This window comes from Myotis nattereri, assembly GCF_964212035.1.
Source record: "Myotis nattereri genome assembly, chromosome: 3".
Taxonomy (NCBI): domain Eukaryota; kingdom Metazoa; phylum Chordata; class Mammalia; order Chiroptera; family Vespertilionidae; genus Myotis; species Myotis nattereri.
In genome coordinates this window covers 177,182,663-177,201,367 of record NC_138077.1, presented here as the reverse complement: position 1 = coordinate 177,201,367, position 18,705 = coordinate 177,182,663, and the positions used below count along the sequence as shown (strand labels likewise).

General features: G+C 38.0%; 1 protein-coding gene across 1 annotated transcript in view; it reads left to right on the top strand.

The window, feature by feature from the left end:
* The window catches only part of PRKAA2 (protein kinase AMP-activated catalytic subunit alpha 2), a 56,467-nt gene that overhangs the window by 17,712 nt on the left and 20,050 nt on the right, over positions 1-18,705 (top strand). Inside the window, exons 2-5 of the mRNA XM_081085591.1 lie at positions 6,693-6,834; positions 14,716-14,809; positions 15,389-15,533; positions 18,031-18,118. Coding sequence (XP_080941717.1) covers positions 6,693-6,834; positions 14,716-14,809; positions 15,389-15,533; positions 18,031-18,118 — 469 coding nt within the window. The remainder of the gene's footprint in view (positions 1-6,692; positions 6,835-14,715; positions 14,810-15,388; positions 15,534-18,030; positions 18,119-18,705) is intronic.

Sequence of the window (18,705 nt, the reverse complement as noted above, 5' to 3'; positions counted from 1 at the left end):
GTCCCATTTTCCTGGCTTACTATTTATTGCCAATAGACAAAGACTACAAGGAACCTGATCATCAGCCCTCTACCATCTAGTATTGAGTGATGAATTGAGAATCAAGTAAATACTGGTGTTACACATCCTGTGAAAAAACTATACTGAAGGTACATTAGAAAGGACATTTTCAGTATTGGCTGAAGTGGTGGAAAAGGAGGTGAGTAGAGCCTTCATAGGGTAGATGACTCTGTTGAGTATCTATTATTCCCAGTTCTGCCTCTAGAACAATATAAATCTTTCTTCGATATGACAGCTCTTTACCTTATCAAATGTAAAACTCTAAAAAGGCATAGATTAAGTGGGGATATTCCCCCCACCCATAAAAGTCCATAGGTTTAGAGTATTGTTTATAATTTATCTATAATTTAGGAAAAACAAGATGAACAACTAATGGTGATAAGTTTGTAGAACTCTTTAAGCCAAGAAATTGTATAATTTATTTTCATTAGTGCATGGATGGTTCAGCAAAATGGGAAATTTTAAGAAGTTCAAGCCTTTTGCGATTTAAAGTTTTGTGAATTGTGTATTTAAATTTAGCTGTGAAAGACAGGAATTTTCTAAATAAAACTGGCTTAAACAAAGTAGTATTTTATGATCTTGTAGCAGGCTGAGCAGGTCGTTCAGACTGTTGTCATGCCTGATGGTGTCAGAAACATGGGCTTCTTTCTCCTGTTGTTCCCACATTCTTAATCTTGTCTTCTGGGTATAAGATGGTGACTAGAATTCTAGGCTTCAGAATGGAGGAAGGGATGAAGAAGAAGCTGTTAGGGTTATTTCTGCTTACAAAGTCACATGGCCACATCTAGTTACAAGAGATGCTAGGATACAGTCTTTACTCTGGATAACTGTGTGGTGTGCTCAGGTGTGATTTGGGAGTCTCGTGTCTTGAAAAGAAGGGTGGAATAGATATTGGGACAGCTAGCCGTGTAACAGAACTGCTTGTTCACCACTTAATCCCAGTTGCCTAGTAGTGCTTACCATAGTAGGCATTCATGCAATAGTTGTTCTGTGGATGAATGTTCCTTAGTGTTCCTGTCAGAATAGGTATCGATCTGAATATTTACTTACATACGTGATAAATTATGGAAAAATTTGTCCATCTTGGTGTATCTTTAAAAAAAAATTATTATTGTTGTTGCTGTTAAAAGTATTATAGATGTCCCCCCCATTGACTCCCTTCTCCTCACTCCTCCCCAGGCCTTCACCACACTATTGTCTGTGTCCACAGGTTATGTATATATGCATATAAGTTTTTTGGTTCATCTCTTCCTGCTCCCCCCACCCCACCCTTCCCTCTGAGATTTGTTAGTTTGTTGCATGCTTCCATGCCTCTGGATCGATTTTGTTTGTCAGGTTATTTTGTTCATTAGATTCCACATATAAGTGAGATCATATGGTATTTGTCTTTCTCTGATCGGCTTATTTCGCTTAGCACAATAATCTCCAGTCCCTCCATGTTATCTCAAAGGGTATATCCTAAGAAGCCTGAACCACCAGTTAGAATATATGCACCGTGATGTTCATACAAGAGATGTTAGGATACAGTCTTTACTTACAGTGTAAATAGTTTCATTATTTACAATAGCTACGTTTTGGGAACAGCCAGCCCAAGTGGCCATTAGTATAGATGAATGGATAAAAAAGCTGTGGTACATTTACACCATGGAATACTATCCTGTATAATAAAAAGCTAATATGTAAATAGACCGAACGGTGGAACGACGAGTTGCTATAATGCGCACTGACCACCAGGGGGTGGATGCTCAACACAAGAGCATCCGGTGGTCAGTGCGCTCCCACAGCGGGAGCGCCGCTCAGCCAGAAGCCGGCTTATGGCTGGCAAGTGCAGTGGCAGTGGTGGGAACCTCTCCGGCCTCCACAGCAGTCAGACATCCTCCAAGGGCTCCCGGACTGCGAGAGGGTGTAGGCTAGGCTGAGGAACGCTCCACCTCTGAGTGCATAAATTTTGTGCACTGGGCCTCTAGTGCAGCTATAAAAAAGAAGGATCCATTTTGGTGTTTTTTTAATGTTTGTTCTTATCTGTGTGCTCCCTTTACAAATAAGGTATCCCTGATAGTCTTCAGACAGATATAACACCATACAAAACTTATTTTAGCTTCTGTATTGCTTAAGTTCCCCCCACCACACACACACACGCATCAAGTAGAGGCCTAGTAAACCTCTCTTTTCATGTCTTTGATCAACACAGTCCAGGTACTCAGTAAAATGTTTTTAGATTGAATAAATAAATGGGAATAAAACTTTGATAAATGCAAGCTTTTTATTTCATTTAATATCCTAGAAAAGTTAGTGGCTATAATACACATAGAAGAAAGTCTTAGTTTTAAATCTGTCTGTATTACAAGATTTTTAGGAATATTTGTTGGGTGTCAGGTGGAATGTGATTATGAGATGAGACAACTCTTTGGATGTAATTATAACTATCTACTGATTCACTTAAGTTATTAAGCAATAGAGGCTAGTATAGTTCAGCAAAATGAGGTGATAGTCTTAATCCACTTGATATTTGACATTAGCTATCTGGTTAGCTTATCAGTGTACTTCAACTGTTTCAGGGGGTTATATTACTTCTTTTACATTGTGTCATGGGGAAAAATTTCTTTAGGTATAAAGGCAAGTGAGTCACTTATTTCCTCAAGTGCCATAGACAAAGTAATACCTTAAAAATTTTTAAATTTAATTAAATTTTAGGTTTATTAAAGTATAATTGATAAAATTATAAGATATTTAAAAGGTACATTATGATTAGTTGATCTATGTATACATCGTGAAAGGATCCTTCCAACTAGTTAATTAACACACGCATCACCTCACATATTTATATACATATTTTTGTGAGAACATTTTAGTTCTCTCTTAGCAAATTTTAATTATATAATGCAGGTTATCAACTATATTCACCATGTTTTACATTAGATCTACAGATCTTATTTATCTTATAGCTGAAAGTTTTTGTCTTTTCACCAATTTTCCCCTATTTTCCCTACCCCAGAGCCCCTGGCAACCACTTTTTGACTCTTTCTATCAGTTTGACTTTTTTTTCTTTAGATTTCACATATAAGTGATAACATGTGGTATTTGTCTTTCTCTGTCTGGCTTATTTCACTTAGTATAATGCCCTCAAGGTCCATCCATATTGTTGCAAACAGGATTTCCTTCTTCCTTATGACTAAATAATAGTCCATTGTATATGTACATACCTCATCATTTTTATTCATTTATTCACTGATGAACAGGACACTTGGATAGTTCCCATATCTTGGACATTGTGAATAATGCTGCAATGAATATGGGAGTGCAGACTATTTTTTTAAATCCTGTTTTCATTTCTTTTCAATAGCCACCCAGAAGTAGGATTGTTGGATCATATGTTAGTTACATCTGTTTTTAATATTTTGAGGAACTTCCATTCTGTTTTTACACTGTGGCTGTACCAGTTTACACCCCCACCAATAGTGTATGAGGATTCCCTTTTTGTCACATCCTTTAAACACTTGTCTTTTTGATGATAGCCATTTCAACAGGTCTGAAGTAATATCACTGTGGTTTTTATTTGCATTTCCCTAATGGTTAGTGATGTTGAGCACCTTTCCATGTATATGTTGACCATTTGTATGTCTTGTAAGGAAAAAAGTTTATTCAGTTCCTTTGCCCAGTTTTTAATGGAATTTGTATTTTTTGCTATTGACTTGTGTGAATTCATAGCCCCTTATCAGTATGTGATTTGCAGATACTTTTTCACATTCATTATGTGGGTTGCCTTTTTATTGTGTTAATGGTTTGATTTGCTGTGTGGTTCTTTAATTTAGTCCCACTTGTTTATTTTTGCTTTCGTTGCCTTTGCTTTTGTTATCAAACTAAAAAAAAACCCAAAACACATTGCTAAGACTAATGTCAAGAGGTTTACCCCCTCTATTTTCTTCTAGACCTTTTAAAGTTTTGGGTCTTAAATTTAAGTTTTTAATCCATTTTGAATTGGTTTTTGTGTAATGTGTTTGATGAGGGTCCACTTTCATTCTTTTGTGTGTAGCTGTCCAGTTTTTGCAGCACAATGTGTTGAAGAGACTGTCCTTTCCCCATGGTATAATTTTTACTCCTTCATCATAAATTAAATACTATATATGCATGGGTTTACTTCTGGGGTTTCTATTTCATTGATTTATGTGGCTATTTTTATGCAATACCATACTATTTTGATTACTATATTTGTAATATTGTTTGAAATCAGGAAGTAAAATTCCTCCAACTTTGTTCTTCTTTCTCAAGATTGCTTTGATTATTCAGGGTCTTTTATGGTTCTATATGAATTTCAGATTTTTTTTTGTTTTTTTTTTTTCTATTTCTGTGAAAATGGATTGCATTAAATCTGCAGGTTCCATTGGGTAGTATGGAAATTTTCACAATATTAATTTTTCAATCCATGGACATGGAACATCTTTCCATTTATTTGTCGTTTTCATTTTTTACCAGTATTTTATAGCTTTCTGTGTATAACTCTTTCTCCTCCTTGGTTAAACTTATTCCGAAGTATTTTTTTTTTTTTGATGCAGTGGTGAATGGGATTTTTTCTTAATTTCTCCTTCTGATAGTTTATTGTTAGCATTTAGAAATGCAACTGATTTTTGAATATTGACTTTGTGTCCTGCAACTTTATCAAATTTGTTGACAAAGTAAGTCTTTATTATTTTATTATTTTCTGAGTGCAGTCATTCACTTTATGGTTTCCTTGTTTTTCAGTTTAAGCATATGACCTTAAAAAACAAAACACCTATACATTTGATTGTTAGAGTCCTTGGTCTTACTTCTTTGATCTGGAAAGACCACATATATTCTCAATAGATAGTAATTTTAATTATCAGATGGGAATGGAATAATTAAACTCTTCTTCCCTGTTGTACAGATGAGGAGATTGCAGCACTGGTTACTTTTACTGATGCTATCAAAGATTTGAGGAAAGAGACATACTTGTTAAGCCACCCAGACAAATGTTCGGGTATTATAAAGTTACCAAAGGTTAAGAATAAACAACCCAGGCAACAACAAACCATCTATGAATATAAAAGCCTAAGTGACCGTCTGACCATCCGACCGGTAGCTATGACGCGCAATGAACACCAGGGGGCAGATGTTCCAACCGGTAGCTATGACATGCACTGACCACCAGGGGGCAGACAGTCAACACAGGAGCTGCCGAGATGCAGTGACTTGGCAACTGCGGTTCTCGAGTGATGCACCTGGAACTAGAGAGGAGGGAGCTCAATTCTGGGGTGCATCACCCAAGTACTGCTCTCTCACAATCTGGGACCCCTCGGGGGATGTTGAAGAGCCGGTTTTGGCCCTATCCCCATAGGCCAGGCCAAGGGACTCCACTGGTGCACGAATCCGTGCACTGGACCTCTAGTTTAGGTTATCTTAGTTGAGTAGAGTAGAAAGTCCCTGAAATTGACAATGTTTTCCTGGAGCCCTGGAACCTATTTTGTAATGCTAGTAAGTTAGGTTACTTGAACTTGATTTTTCCCAATTTGTTTGTTTTATATGCAGGTAAAGTAACTTTCAGTCTTCATTAATGATTTTGAGACAATAATTTTTTGCTTGAAAAGTTGTACACATCAAAATAATCTCTAGTGTGACAAGAAGGTTAACCTCCTTCCTAGGTTAACCCCTTACATACTTGGATTGCTCTGATGGGGGCATTATTATGTTATGGTGAAACATGCTGCCTCTGAACTGAAGTCAGTTTGAGATCACATGTTTGCTACCACTGTGTTTACTATGATCACATGTTTACTATGTCACCTTGGATAAGTTATCTATTTAACTTCTCTTTGTTTCAGGTTTCTCACCCTTTTAATGGAGGATAATAGTATATTGAGTGAGTAGGGCATTTAGCACTTAAAATAACATTTAGTACATAATAAACAATAAATGTCATTGTCACATATCATTATTTACATATTTGTCATAATTATTTGAAACTTGACTTCAAGAAATATGTAGGAGCAAATGTTACGCGACTACTTGGTTTCTGGCATATCGGCTGTGTGTGACCAGAAATATTTATAATAGCCTAAAAATGATAAAGGACACATGATATTTATGAACATACCATGAGGATTTGAAAGAAGTAGAGCTTCCATCAAATAAGGGGCGGGGGGGATGTTGGATTTCTTCCAATAGGGAAAGGCTTTATGGAAAAGGCCAAAAAAGGGGCTACACGTGAATTTTCTGAGGGAACAGTTGATGAAGCTAGTTATTTCATTTTATAGCAATCACATACTCTTCTATAATACAATGGCTGGCAACCAGAAGAGGAGAAAAAAGTGATTAACAAAACATAGTGAATTCTGTTCTATCCAGGGTGTTCCAAATGTGATTATATTTTTATGTAGGAAGATAGAATTCAGTAATCCTTTCCACAAATATTTGGTGAACATCTCTGTGCTAGGTGCTGAGACTCAGGTACAGTTTCTGTCCTCAAGGAGTGCATGCCTAGTAGAAGGGATGGAAGTGAAAAGGGAGAACATCCGTTCTATGCCATACATGATGTAAAAGTGGTATATATGAGTAAAACTTGGGGTTGCAGTGGAAGTATGACTGTATGATCAGCAGTTTTTTTTCTTCATTTGTAGTTGGAGAACATCAGTTGACAGGCCATAAAGTGGCAGTTAAAATTCTAAATAGACAGAAGATTCGCAGTTTAGATGTTGTTGGAAAAATAAAGCGGGAAATTCAAAATCTAAAACTCTTTCGTCATCCTCATATTATCAAACTGTAAGTACTTTTTAAACTGTAAGTATTTTTGTACCCAGTAAAACAAAAGAGAAACTGTCTTGAGATACTATTTATGAATTTATAAATCGTTGTCTTTAATTCATCTTTCATAAAACACTTCTTTTCATATTTATATTGAGCAAGTATTTAAGCTCCATTAATTTTTTGTTTTGTTTTTTTGCATACTTTTGGTTTAGAATTAGAAGTTATTGTTTCAAAATTGGTACTGTTTTCAAGATTTGAGTGTAGCCTTGGAAGTTGACTCATTTCTAAGTATTCATTTTGAAATTCTTTTAGGACTTTGATATTCCTAGATTCATTTTGTAATTTTTACTAGTTAATTTTCATGAATGTATCTGGGTATTTTCTTTTTGGAAAAGGTAGAAAGTAACTGTTAGAGGTTATCTACCATAGTGTATTATTTGCAAAACAACAATATTATTTTAATTACTGATAGTAAAGCTCTTCAGAGAAGCACGTGAATTTTGGGGGGATAAGACACGTTACAAACTTAAAATAATCATATATTAGAGATGAATAAATAAGCTAATTACTTTAATTGAAATATAAATAATTGAAAATCAACTAGACCCATAAAAAATTTAGACATTAAATATTCCTTTAACTCACCTGAAGTTGTAGTTTCATGTTTACTGAGAAAATGTGGTATGTTAAACACTGAAAATTGTCTTTGTTTTTCATCTCAAAGCTTGGTTAGAGTTTTATAAAATAAGTATTACACTTATTAAGAATAATTTATATTGAGCATTTTACGGATATAATGTCACTTCATCTTCAAGTTAAGCCTATAAGGAAGGTATTACTATCTTCATTTTATAGATAAGGATATTGCACATCTAAAGAGTATCAGCAACTTGTCCATAAATAAAAGGTTGCCAGTCAGCTGACCTTAAAATAAGGAGATTTTCCTGGCTTATCTAGATGGGCCCAATGTAATCACAGTGGTTCTTAAAAGTAGAAGAGAGAGCCTAGCCAGTGTGGCTCAGTGACTGAGAGCTAACCTATGAACCAGGAGGTCACAGTTTGATTCCTGGTCAGGACACATGACCAGGTTGTGGGCTCCATCCCCAATGTGAAGTGTGCAGGAGGCAGCCGGTCAGTGATTCTCTCTCATTGATGTGTTTCTCTCTCTCTCTCTCTCTCTCTCTCTCTCTCTCTCTCTCTCTCTCTCCCTCTCCCTCTCCCTCTCCCTCTCCCTCTTCCTCTCCCTCTCCCCCTCCCTCCCTCCCTCCCTCCCTCCCTCCCCCTTCTTCTCTGAAATCAATAAAAATATATTTTAAAAAAAGTAGGTGAGGGCATCAAAAAAGTGAGAGAGATTTTAGGATGGAAATAAGGTCAGAGGAATAAGCTGTGAGAAGGACTCACTGGCTGTTTTTGACTTTGAAGATAGAGGAAAGGGGCCATGAGATAAGGAATGCAGGCAATCTCTAAAAGTTGGAAGATACAAAGTAATGGATTTCTCCCTAGAGCCTCCAGAAGGCAATGCATGCAACTCTCTTGACACCTTGATTTTAGTCCAGTGAGACATGTCAGGCTTCTAACCTACAAAATTATAAGAAATTCCATTTTTGTTATTTTCAGCCACTAAGTTTGAAGTATGGAAACAACAGGAAACTAACCAGTAACATTCTTGAAATCCTAAATCAGTGGCTGCCGGGAGCCTGTCCATGCTTGCTGTTTCAAGGGACCTGGCATATATGGCATACTGTTCTTAATATGTTTGCTCACCTTCTTGGCACTATGTGTTTTAACCAAGGTCTCTGAGAAAGGTTGTTTCCCCAGGTAGGGATTTTCCCCTGAAGTTAGGGTGGGAATAAAACCTCTTAACTAAGTGCCAGGAGGGTAATTAATCACTTTAACTATGAACAATCATGCTTAAGCTACATAATCTTTACTCCCTGGAATGGAGATAAGAAACGCCCTAACCTTTGGAATAGAGATTGATAGGATTGGAATCAACTGGTATAAATACAGATGTAACAAGACAGAACTTAGAAGACAGAATTTAGAAGACAGAACCAAGAAGACAGAACCTACACAGAACCTAGAGACAGAAGAACTTTGCTGGAGAGAATATGGCAAAAGATCCTGGACTGAACCTGACTACAGAAATTGGCAAGAGAACCTGACTAGAACCTGGTGACTGAACCTGGCTGGAGAACCTGGACAGAACCTGGCTGGAGATCCTAAGCAGAACCTCTCTGGAGATCCAGACCAGAACTTGGCTGGAGATCCTGGCTAGGCTGCTGATCAACTGAACACTGTCTCCGTGTCCTTCCTTCTTCGCCGACTCCGTCTACGCCTTTGGGGACCCCTGGACCTGCTGGGGTTGGACCCCAGCATATGGCGCCCGAACAGGGACCCCTAGGTAAGTGCCCCGCACTTGGGATGGATAGGACTCCACAGTAGTAAGAGGGTGGATAGTCTTCGCCGACTCCGTCCACACCTTTGGGAACCCCTGGAACAAGATTCCCCTAGGTGAGGCTCCCCCCCCCCCCCCCATTGAGAACTCCACACTCGGGACGGATAGGACTCCACTAGGGTACTGCAGACCCCCTCCCCCCCCCCCCCATAGAGGATAAGTAGGGTAAGAAGGTGGATAGTACAGAACTGAGATTGAGAAGATGTGCCATACTGGGTCCAAAGAAAGAAGACTCTGTATTGATTCTTAGATTGAGAAGATGTGCCATACTGAGTCCAAAGAAAGAAAACTCTGTATTGATCTTTAGATTAAGATGTGCCATCCTGAGTCTAAAGAAATAAGACTCTGTATTGATCTTTTTAACACATATGCTTGCTAGCAGAGGAATTAAGGTTACTCCCAGTCAGACAGAACGTTTTATACAAGAAATATGTCCATGCTTTTCTGAGGAAGGAAAGGTAAATGTAAATGCATGGGAGGAGGTAGGCCCAAGGAGCCTTATCCTTAACCCCACTGCAGCCTTTCCACCCTGGGAAAGTGCAGGATTGGCAAGCTCTCCCTGGGGTGATAGATCAGGACTCAGGTAATAGCGGAAAGCGCCAATCCTACTCTTAAAATGGATACAAGAGAGCATTTGGGGTTTTTCTTTTTAATGCCTGCTTTTAAAAAATAAAAAAGGGGGAATTTGCCGGGAGCCGGTCCATGCTTGCTGTTTCAAGGGACCTGGCATATATGGCATACTGTTCTTAATATGTTTGCTCACCTTCTTGGCACTATGTGTTTTAACCAAGGTCTCTGAGAAAGGTTGTTTCCCCAGGTAGGGATTTTCCCCTGAAGTTAGGGAGGGAATAAAACCTCTTAACTAAGTGCCAGGTGGGTAATTAATCACTTTAACTACGAACAATCATGCTTAAGCTACATAATCTTTACTCCCTGGAATGGAGATAGGAAACGCCCTAACCTTTGGAATAGAGATTGATAGGATTGGAATCAACTGGTATAAATACAGATGTAACAAGACAGAACTTAGAAGACAGAACCAAGAAGACAGAACCTACACAGAACCTAGAGACAGAAGAACTTTGCTGGAGAGAACATGGCAAAAGATCCTGGACTGAACCTGACTACAGAAATTGGCAAGAGAACCTGACTAGAACCTGGTGACTGAACCTGGCTGGAGAACCTGGAGAACCTAGCAAGAGAACATGGATACAGAACCTGGCTGGAGATCCTAACCAGAACTTCGCTGGAGATCCAGACCAGAACTTGGCTGGAGATCCTGGCTAGAGATCCTGGCTAGGCTGCTGGTCAACTGAACACTGTCTCCATGTCATTCCTTCTTCGCCAACTCCGTCCACACCTTTGGGGACCCCTGGACCTGCTAGAGTTGGACCCCAGCATCATAAATACAGATGTAACAAGACAGAACTTAGAAGACAGAACCAAGAAGACAGAACCTACACAGAACCTAGAAACAGAAGAACTTCACTGGAGAGAACATGGCAAAAGATCCTGGACTGAACCTGACTACAGAAATTGGCAAGAGAACCTGACTGGAACCTGGTGACTGAACCTGGCTGGAGAACCTGGACAGAACCTGGCTGGAGATCCTAAGCAGAACCTCTCTGGAGATCCAGACCAGAACTTGGCTGGAGATCCTGGCTGGAATCCTGGCTAGACTGCTGATCAACTGAACACTGTCTCCGTGTCCTTCCTTCTTCGCCGACTCTATCTACGCCTTTGGGAACCCCTGGACCTGCTGCGGTTGGACCCCAGCAAGTGGCTGAACCTTTTATTGCTGGGATTTGGAACATGCATTTAGTCTTTATTATCACGAACTATATTCAATGATGGGGGCCATTCAGTGCATCTCAACAGCATGAGCATGCTGCTGACTGTTCGGAGAAGGCTTTTCTTGGGTTTGGTGTGCCATTGGGTAACTTGTGTTGACTAAGTTCCCAACCACTTTAGTGTCATTTGATCTTCACTTGGAGTTCACTCGATCATAAATATAAACAAGAAATGAGGCCCCTGAAATTGCATGGCAGTATTTGATTATAAGGTTATCCTCCAGGACCTATATTCTAGGTGATCCAGAATATGTATATACAGGATTTTAAAGATTATCCTAAGAGTTAAAATATAACCTGTGAGCCCAGTGACTCACCTCTCCCACTGTTTGTTTCCTTAATTTAAAAATGGGATGCCTCATGGTGTTATTTGAGGACTAAATGGTATAATGCCTAGTGTTTAATGTGCACTGGCCCAAAGCAGGAGTTGGCAACCTATGAGCTGATTCCAGTTCTCTTTCGTGATTCTGAGTAGTTTTCAGCTAACTGAAATAGTTCATATGTACTTTTGACTCCATGTTAATAATGACTTTATTCTAGTTACTGATAGCTCTTCGTTCTTCCTTGCTGAGTAGCTACTTTCTATTAGAGGAAAGAGCTAGGAAGCCAGACCAAAAGTATCGCATGCCAGAGTGAGAGTGGAGAAGGGAAAGCAATCTCTGTATTTGTCTTGTTTCTTGACCATGTGACTTAGAATGCCAACAACCCTGAAAGACCCCCAGGAAATTTTGCCCTCTTTAGGGTATGAGTCCTAGTTTCTGTGCTGATGAAATCAGATTTTGTCAGTAAGCAGTTGCAGTGGTCCTGAGGATTTATTTTTGCTGTCATATTTACCAGTGTTTTCTTACCTCAGTTTCTGTAATTATTTGTAAGTGTTTAATATTGGTTTGACTATCTCATTCTGGCTTAGAGTTATTTAATTGTTTGGTATTTTGTTTTGTTGCAGGAGTTATAGATTGTTCTCAGGGTTGGCAGAGGTGAATTTGAAGTTTAAAGCTTCTGGCTTCCTGCCTTGAGCTTATTAATCCATTCAGCTACACTGCCTCTTAATTATGGATCTGAATTAAAAAAGAAAAAAGCACTCTCATGTATTCTTGCTACAGAACAAGTTATTAACTTAACCTCTAATAATGTTAGTGATGTAAACAAGGAGAGAGACCTGATCCTGTTAGTTTTGTGGAGTTTTGAACTAGCTGCCAAGAATAGTTTCCTTGTTACAGAATGGGCCTCTAGAATTGGGAAGAAAGTTTGAAAACTAAATACCAAGAATGAAGGATATTTATTCCATGCTTTCTCCATTAACTCAATTTGGGGGTGGGGGGAATAATCACTTGGAGAAAATTCAGAGGAGTAAACAGGATTGAAAGGAAACTTCAAACTTTTCCGTGAACTAGAATTTGTTGGATTAATTTTTGTCTGTGTTTTTCTTTCCTTCATAGTTCTTAGAGAAACTTTATTTTAACTGGTCGAAAGATCAATACTTTCTAATTTAGTAGAGATGCTTTTGCCTGTCTGCTTCTTTTAGTCTTTATTTTATTCAACCTATGGTAGGTACTCAGTAAACATTAAGTGTGGCCATTAGTCTGGCACACACAGTAAGTGCTCAGTAATGATAGGTGTGGTTTCTCTTACTCTAGATTGGCCTTTGGTGTGGATAGTGGCTGCTGTAGAGTTAGAAGTTTCATGTAGTAGTAAAATCCAAAAGTAGCTAATAAAGATCTTGTGATATACTTGGAGGAATTAGCAGTTAAATTTATTAGAGTTGTATGTGTTCTTTTCTTTTATGCCCCAAAGATGTACAGAGCAGAACAGTGATTGAGAATTCTGTTAATAAATCAGATTAGCCTACAGCAAAGTGACATAGCAGGTGCTCCTGCTGTATACTATTTGTTTTATTCAGTTAGAGTTTGGTGCTTGCTAGGATGCCTCTCATAAGTTGGCTTTTACTGGTATAGGATGGCTTTGAGAATTCTCGGTAAAATTTCCTTTCCATAGCTCATTTGAAATAGTCTCAACATCATTGCACAGTCATACTAGTTTATTTTATATGAAGTGGGGTACTTTGTAATTTCTTATCCCAAAGATGAAAGATTTATTGTGAAAACCTGTAATTTTTAATACTATAGCTTTAATATTTTACTTTTTCCAAGTGTCCTCTCTTAAAATGTGTAGTATGCAGTTAGATCATCAATTTCCTGGCCATTTCCCCTTCCTCTTTAACAGGGAATAGTAACCAGAACCACTTTGACAAAAGGTGCTCCATCTGGGTGGACTAATTACCAGAAGGTTCCCCTGCTTCTGCCATATCCCGTGTCAAGGTATCCTGCTTAAAGGGTGGCATCTGGGCCTCTTTTCAGCTCCTACTTGTGCTTTCCACTGGGTGCCTTTAAGCTTTGCAAAAACTGTACATCTATACTTAGTGGCCTTAAATAGTAACTCAGTGTAAATTAGATGTTGCTCACGATTAACCAGATTGTAGATAATCCTTCATAAACAAAGCAAACCTCTTTAAAAAGCAGAACAATTATTTCTTTATTGGTGTTAAATGTAACCGTCAGTTAAAACTTCAATGTTATATTTTACTTGTTTTCACTTTTGTAAAATTGTGCGTGGGGTGGGGGGGAAGTTGTAGTTTTCAGGAAAAATCTTATTTTGTCAAATAGAGCTAAGGTTTTTATTATCTTTTTAAATGTGCTCAGCTTTGAGTGCCAATAAATAAATAAATAATAAAATTTCATGCATAAATACATACATCTATTTAAATTTTTATTATGGAAAATTTTAAATGTATACAACGTAAAGTGTCAAAGCCTCATGTATCTCTTATTCACCTTCAACAGTTGTCAGTGTAGTGTTTTATCTGCTTCTCCCCACTTCTCCCACCCTAAATTATTTTGAGCAAATCCCAAATATTATGTTCTTAACCTTCAAATTCTTTATTCTGGGAAATAAAGCCTTTTTTTACTTTTATAACTTAAATACAGTTTATTATAATAACTACAAATCAGCCATCCAGCTAGTGTTCAGACTTTATTGATGGTTTCATAAATGACTTTTAAAGTTGGTTTGTTTGAATCAGAATGAAAAGAAGTGTATACAGTGTAATTGGTCAATATGTCTCTTGAGTTATTTTTAATCTATAACTTTCCCTTTCTCTTTTAATGTTGAATAAAGGGTCACTTGTCCATTTTCTGGATTTTGTTGATTTTATTCCTGTGGTGTCATTTAACCTTTCCAAGAATACTTTTTACTTATGACACCTGATCTCCATAGACTGTAAACACGTTTTTGTTTAAGTGGAAAAATTAATGCTTAACTCAGCTGTTGCAGATTGAAGGATTTTAAAGATTTTGTAAACATGAAAGGGAGGACTGGAGGTAAGTCCATAAGCCTTGAAAGTTAGTTGAATTTTGTTAAGCTCTATGTTTATAGTTCTCTGATTATTTTGATAACATTATAAACCTGTTGCCATCTTAAAATATTATAAAACATTGGAATATAAAATTGTAGCAAGAATAGATGTACAGGTTGATTTTGGTTAAAGTAATATTTTTATTTAACTTTTATTTTTTTTTTATTTACAAAAAGATACCAGGTCATCAGCACTCCAACAGATTTTTTTATGGTAATGGAATATGTGTCTGGTGGTGAATTATTTGACTACATCTGTAAACATGGACGGGTGAGTAACACTATGTAGTACAATAAATTCCTAAGTTAGAAAAGAGGGAAATAGTGGGAAATAGGAAACCACAAAGATATTTTTTAAAGTTGGGTTGCTTCTGTAATAATGCTCAACTAAACATAGAGACTATTAGAAATAATCTTCTTTCTTAAAAAGTACACCTTTTGAAATACTGGTTTTAGGAAATAAGTACCATTTAATTGCCAACACGATGCCTATGCTTTTCAAAATGAAAAATCTCTTCCATACGTCATGTTGAAGCATCAGTAATTTTCTTCCTTAGCACTTTCACATAAGTTCAGTTTTAGATTGTTTTACTTGCTGACTCCCCAGAACTTGTGCACATTTAGTAGTATTACTTGAAAATGAAATATTATTGCCTAGCAGCAAAGAAAAACCTGTTGATGTACATGTTGAGCATAAATGCAAGTTTTTGGTTTCTTTGTCTGATTTGTTGAATATTCTAGCAGAACCTAATGAGCTTACCTCAGTTATATTTAGGCTGAGTATGAAACTGAAACTCTTGCTATGTAGATGTCCCGAATATTTTTAGTGCAGCTTCTTTAACATTGATAGGTTGAAGAGATGGAAGCCAGACGGCTCTTTCAGCAGATCCTGTCTGCGGTGGATTACTGTCATAGGCATATGGTTGTGCACCGAGACCTGAAACCAGAGAATGTGCTGTTGGATGCACACATGAATGCCAAGATAGCTGATTTTGGTATGTGACTCCAGGGTTGTTCAGAAATGTCGGTAACAATTCTTAAAGAAATAGGAGCTTTCAATTTCAACGTTGTAAAGCCCTGTGCTGTGAAAAGGGATTAGTTGTACAGCATCCACAGTAGCTTGTTTGGTCTGTTTATTTAAACACTAGAGGCCCGGTGCACGAAACTCGTGCAAGGGGGCAGGGGCTTAACCTGACCTGCACCCTCTCGCAATCTTGGACCCCTTGGGGGATGTCAGACTGCCAATTTAGGCTCAATCCCACAGGGATTCCTGTGGGATCGAGCCAGTGCCTAAATTGGCAGTCGGACATCCCTCTCACAATCTGGGACCGCTGGCTCCTAACCGCTTGCCTGCCTGCCTGCCTGATCACCCCTAACCGCTAGCCTGCCTGCCTGATCGCCCTTAACTGCTCGCCTGCCTGCCTGATCACCCCTAACCACTCGCCTCCTGCCTGATCACCCCTAACCACTCACCTGCCTGCCTGATCGCCCTTAACTGCTTGCCTGCCTGCCTGATCACCCCTAACCACTCACCTGCCTGCCTGATCGCCCTTAACTGCTTGCCTGCCTGCCTGATCACCCCTAACCACTCACCTCCTGCCTGATTGCCCCTAACCACTCTGCCTGTCTGCCTGATTGCCCTTAACTGCTTGCCTGCCTGCCTGCTTGATTGCCCCTAATCACTCTGCCTGCCTGATCACCCCTAACTGCTCGCCTGCCTGCCTGATCATCCCTAACCACTCATTTGCCTGCCTGATCGCCCCTAACTGCTCGCCTGCCTGCCTTATCGCCCCTAACCACTTTGCCTGCCTGCCTGATCACCCCTAACCACTCACCTGCCTGCCAGATCACCCTAACTGCTTTCCTGCCTGCCTGATTGCCCCTAACCACTCTGCCTGCCTGCCTGATTGCCCCTAACTGCTCTCCTGCCTGCCTGATTGCCCCCTAACCACCTCTGCCTCTGCCCCTGCCTCTGTGGCTTTGTCCAGAAGACGGTCTGGAATGATGTCTGAAAGGTCGTTTGGCTGCCTGGTCTAATTAGCATATTACACTTTTATTATTATAGATGCTTTTAAAAAATGTAGAAAAAAAACCCACATTCTCATAGACACAGACAACAATATGGTGATTACCAGAAGGAAAGAGGAGTGGGGGAGGTAGAAGAGTGTAAAGAGGAGAGAAATAGTGAAATAAGGCTATTTGACTTGGAGTGGTGAACACACAATACAATATACCAATGACTTATAGAATGGTATACCTAAAACCTATATAATTTTATTAACCAGTGTCACCCCAATAAATTCAATAACTAAAAATAAATAAATAAATGTAAAAAATGCAGCAGATACTTTTAAATTTTTTAATTATTTATTTTATTAAAATTTTTTTTTCTTTATTGATTAAGGTATTACCTATGTGTCCTTATCCCCCCATTCCCTCCCCCTCTACCCCCCTGGTGTCTGTGTGCAGCAGCTACTTTTAGAGACGTTAGAGGGGTAGGATCAAGATAAACCCATTCAATCTGCATTTCTTCCTAAGGAACCTGAAGTATTTTTATGTGTGTGTGTGTATGTGTGTGTATGTGTGTGTATGTGTGTGTATGTGTGTGTGTAGGGGGGAATCACAGCTCCTTTGAAAATAGGGACACTTTGATGAATGCACTTACCCGGAGGCACATGGAGGTTTGCATGCAGTTCTGGAGCTTTATAGTCCTGTGAATCAAGGGGGCGGTGCCCGTGGGCCTCGGTAACATCTCCCACTTGACAAAACAAGAGGAGTTTTTGTCAGGAGCAAGGAAAAGCTAAAGTGCAGGATGTTTTGGGAAAAGGATTAGGAAGTAAGAGATTATAGAAAGAGAGATGGCAGGGTGCCAGAGGTCAGCACTGCTTGTTTTAAAAATTTTGTCAGTAGCTTGTCTTTAATCTAAAAACCAGGAAACTTGTCTCACTATTTCCCTTCCTTCTCTAAATCAAAGAATTCATTTAGTACTATAGTTCAACTAGATGTTTGGTTCAATTGATTATATTTTCTATTTTTAATTTAAAGCTTTCCAGATTAAAAACTTTTGGAACATAATCTTTACTAAACTTGAGCCTGTCTGATTTCTACCTAGAGATTTTCTTAAAAAGGCTTTTGAAAGTATAGTCTCTATTTTATTCTTTCAACTGTAGAGGTGGGTAAACAATATTATGGTAGTTTTATGTTTGGAAAAGTTCATATAGTTTTAGAATAACCTCATATTTGTGAAGTGAATCAGTATTTACAAAAGGAATTTCATTCCAATCACATGTGTGATATGTTTTAGCTTTTTTTGTCATAGTGTAATAGCACTCTGAAATGGTCTCCTTCTAGTCTAACAAATGCTTTCCACTCCTTTTTATAATAACTTGAAAAATATGATGTATGAACATTAAAGACTTGATATTTTCCTCATGCACCTTTTTCTACTTTTAGAAATATCTAGCACCAGGTAAACATTACTCTTACTTTCAGGATTATCTAATATGATGTCAGATGGTGAATTTCTGCGAACTAGTTGTGGATCTCCAAATTATGCAGCACCTGAAGTAATCTCAGGCAGGTAATGATATATCAGCAAAGAGTAAGCTTTTTATAATCTTTTGTTTATTCTGATAATGCTTAATTATACATTCGCTTGACAAGATTAGATTTTTAACACAGTAGAAACAAATTGTCCCTTTAATTTTTTCATTGTTGAAGACAGAATAGTTATATTAAGCAATATTTTAAACTTTTAATTTTGTTATGATTATATTTAAGGAGGTTTTCCATTAAAAATGACTGAAATAAATGTTGATTTATTTTTTCATTTTAGAAAAGTGCAAATAGAGTAAGCATTTGCTAAATTTAAGCTAGTGTCATTATTTACTTATTAGACATGATCCTTTAATGATATTTTACATATCCTTTTTTAAAGTATATAGAGTATTTTATATTTTATTTTTGGAAGAATGAGGTTTTGGGTGGGCAGTATGTCATCTTATGAATTCAACTGCACAAGTGAAGATTTTGTAATTACATAATTTTCTCATTGGTACATTTTAAAATGTTTATTTAGATTGCAGTTGTAAACTTAAGTCTTCTACAGAGACCAATGTCTGATGTAAGAGTTAACAGAATTGTATGAGAGAAAAACTAGAAAAGGTA